Source organism: Octopus sinensis, linkage group LG13 (assembly GCF_006345805.1).
Source record: "Octopus sinensis linkage group LG13, ASM634580v1, whole genome shotgun sequence".
Lineage (NCBI taxonomy): Eukaryota > Metazoa > Mollusca > Cephalopoda > Octopoda > Octopodidae > Octopus > Octopus sinensis.
This window is the reverse complement of record NC_043009.1, coordinates 36546087-36549891: the sequence shown is the minus strand read 5'-3', so window position 1 is coordinate 36549891 and position 3805 is coordinate 36546087. Positions and strand designations below refer to the sequence as shown.

Genomic DNA, 3805 nt, shown 5'->3' with positions numbered 1-3805 from the left:
ATTCTCATAATTCCCTACAATCTACGGTAAAGAATCCTGTTAAATTCTCGTTTACCACCCACGGAAGATCTTGTAGAGGGTCACCTAATATGCTAGAAATAGCAGTTAAACTCCCCCCTCAAACTACACCTTACTGTCTAAAAAAAACGGTTGGGGTGGGACATTGCGTAATAGGATTTTAATTAGTATATGTCTGAAAAAAATCAAAAAGACAGATAGTTACAACTGGGAGGAATTTTGACGAAATAATCCAGCATAATCAGAGCTGACCTAAGGGTGTGGTAGGAAACTAGACAACACAGTAACAACAACCGAGGTACATTTTTACACAAACAGTCTAGACCGATATTCACCTGGTTAATCCTTGAGACATTCCCCACCCTCTATAGTATTTGATGTGTATTAAATGTAATGAATGGATAATGGCGACGGTGTGTTGTTCGTTTTTACTTTCTTTTTTTTTTTATTATTATTATTATTTCTCTTGTTGTAAACTGGAGCCATAAAATTTTGCCAGAGACGAAAATGAGGAAACCTTCACCAACAACTGATTTACTCGATGTATTTGTTAAATATCAGCATGATAGCAAAATAAGATAACTCTTGTTTTATCATCATCGATTATGTGAATCGATTTCTGCGTGATCTATTTTTTTATTTATTTTATTTGTTTTTTGTTGTTCACTGCCAATGTTTGTCGATGCTTGTTGCCAAACCTCGAAGCTTTGCGTTTACTCAAACATTCACTTCCGTTTCAAAGAACATCGACACAATTTTGGGTCTGCAACAATTTTGTTTCTTACGTTGGTGGTGCCAAGTTTTAGCAAAAATGGCTTAAAACAGAATAATTTAAAAAATTATTTATTGGATTCTAATTGATTGCGATTCTTTAATATGTGAATGAGATGTGTGTGTGTGAGTGTGTGTGTATTTTTGTCTAGATGTAGTGGAATATCGCATAGGAATTAAAAACCATTGGTCCAACTGAAAAATCCTTGACTAGGTTTCGATATCTAACTGGAACCGATTAACATATCACCTCTTTTCTTAAATATTTATGGGGAAGGCATAAATATTATGTCTCCATTCCTTTCCTGCCCATCATTAAAAGAAAATCTTCCGTTTTGATTCTCAAGCCGTAAATGTAAAGAAAAAGAAATAATTGTTTTGTTTATAAATTTCTTCCGACATGAAGCAATGCGCTTTAAATTATTATTATTATTATTATTATTTAGTGGGTTTTTTTTTTAAATAGAATAAAATAAATTTTTGATAATTTAGTTATTTTTAATATTAGTTTCATACCTTGTCAGAAATTTGTTGAAGGAAGTTGTTAAAATGTATTTATGGCTCCGTGACAAAAATACGAAAGTATGATTAGAAATCATGAAATATGTGAAGGTTGAAGGAAGGGAATGTCTGTGATTCTGTGAAGACACATGAAGAAGATTTCACAAGTGAACAACTCAAGAAAAAGAAAAAAGAAAAAAATGTTCAGTAGAAAAGTTTATTCAGAACCTAATTCTTCCACTTACACATACTTTTCCGATGACTTTGGAGGCAAACTGTTCGCTTTTGGTGCCATTCATATTGTTTATTTTCTGATTTTGCTGTCGGTTAGCGGATAATGAGAAGCAGTGGTGGAGAAGTTTTATTATAGCAGCGGCTGACAGCCACTTAATGTTTATATTATGGTTGTTAGTAAGCAGCAAGTAAATTAGCCGAGTACCAAGCCATAGTACCAGTCTGCAGACAGATTCCTAGAGCAGGGAGGAGGCAACAACGGTTCTCTAGAACGAAAATGTATGGTCAGCTGCTGCGTGCCGTACAGGATGGCGACGCGGATGATTTGCGAAGACTTTGTAATGATTTCATAACAGATATTAGTGTGACTCCATTGAATCCTGGAAATACACCTGCTCCAGTGGAAGTGGCTTGCAAAAATGGCAACACAGAACTCGTTAAAATTTTCTTAGAAAATGGATGCAGCCCTAATCTTCCAACATCGAAAGGGCGCCTTATTCACACCGTTTTGGATTCGATGAAATCTGGAGCTATAAATCTTCGAGAAGGTCGTGATCTTATAAGTTTCATGATAAAGAAAGACTTGCAATTATCTATGGTGGATATTAAAGGTGATTCCCCGCTCCAGCTTGTCGCCGAACTCGGTGATGTCGAAACCCTGGAAATTATTATTGAACATTCCCCCGCTAAACACCAGTGCGAGAGAAGTATTGGAAGTGGCTTCATTCCTCTGCATACATCTGTCATGAGAGGTGATTTAGACTGTGTTGACAGATTACTTCGGCGTTACCCCGCAAAGTTTATAAACCTTTGCGACCAGAATGGGGAAACTGCCTTAAACCACAGTCTCAAGATGATTCGAAACAACGTCAAGTACTTACGGACTGACAATGGTGTCATTTGTTTGGAACAGAATCCCGACCAACTTCGATTGTTCGGACACCAATGTAAATTTGTTGGAATTATGGAGATGTTGCTATCGATGGGAGCCGAACCTAATTCCTTATATTTCGAAAATAACTTCGATACTTCAAGACGACAACAGTCTATGCTTCCTTTATGTATCGCTCTCAGTATCCTGTCCATGTATGAAATGAGGTATGTTCATAAAGTGGAACCCGCAACGTTAGACCTAGAGAAAACAGAGGACTACATGAATCTATACCAAAGCATTCTTCAAACGTCAGAAGAATTCCTTAACCTCTATAAGAGTGTGGTTCGTTTATTGGTGCTGTGGGGGGCAAAACTCGAAAAAACTAGTCGAGTTTACTACAAAAATCTTTTTGCTAATTGTCCCATTGTTCAAAATTTAATCGATGAAGTATTTGATTACTGGTCATTTGTGAGATTTACCAAAAACAAACCTAAAAAACTGGGACATCTTTGTCGCCAGATCATCAGAACCAGACTTCGCCAAACTAAATCCTTACATTCTATCGATTCTCTTCCATTACCTGCAAACCTAAAAGAATATGTAAAACTGAATTATTTCTAACTTAAAATGTAATTAACGAGCAGCTCTTCATTGTGTGGGTTCCACCTATCTAGCCAAAATATGTTTGTTAAATGATGAACGAATCCTAAAAGTCAGTTGCTATCGACATTTGCTATTTTAAATGTATTTTTATGTCATGCTTGCTGTATTGTCAGAAAAGAATGAAAAGAAAAATAGATTCTAAAATCGCTTTATTTATTTATTTATTATTCAAGGTGTTCTAATTATTGTTGTCATTTTGTTATAACTAATATATATTATAACTAGAAAAAAAGTTTTTTAAAGTTTGATTTGTATTCCAGTGCTTCTCCGATCCTGATATGAGTCATGTATTATTTCTATCTCATCGTTTATATTTTAGTTAAGTGTATATATATATATATATATATATATATATATATATATAATATATATATATATATATATATATATATATATATATATATGTATATATATAAATGTACTTGCAGAATCGTTCTTCGTCTCGGCGAATAACTTTTGTACTCTAAAAACTGTTGGTGCTGTAGAAAGAATGTCTGTGAGTGACGTACCACTGAAAAAATAATTGATTGCATATATTTCATTCAAACCTCCCCCGCCACTATTCCTTACCATTTAACCATGGCTTCCTCTGCGCCTTATCGTCAACAACATGGCATCTGTACCTTTAACTATGGTTGTTCTTTCAAAACGGTTTATTTAATCATATTCATATCCACCTAGTAGTTGTTTGATTTTGGAAAGCTCCGTTTGTCTTTTAACATTACATATCTAAAATTCTGAGAT

At 34.6% G+C, this 3805-nt stretch overlaps 1 protein-coding gene across 1 annotated transcript; it reads left to right on the top strand.

Annotated features, from left to right (window-relative positions):
* Nucleotides 1–1350: 1350 nt before the first annotated feature.
* Nucleotides 1351–3209, top strand: LOC115218458. Its single transcript, XM_029788282.2, has one exon. The coding sequence runs from the start codon at nt 1802–1804 to the stop codon at nt 3017–3019; it is 1218 nt and encodes a 405-aa protein (XP_029644142.1). The 5' UTR covers nt 1351–1801; the 3' UTR covers nt 3020–3209.
* Nucleotides 3210–3805: the final 596 nt, after the last annotated feature.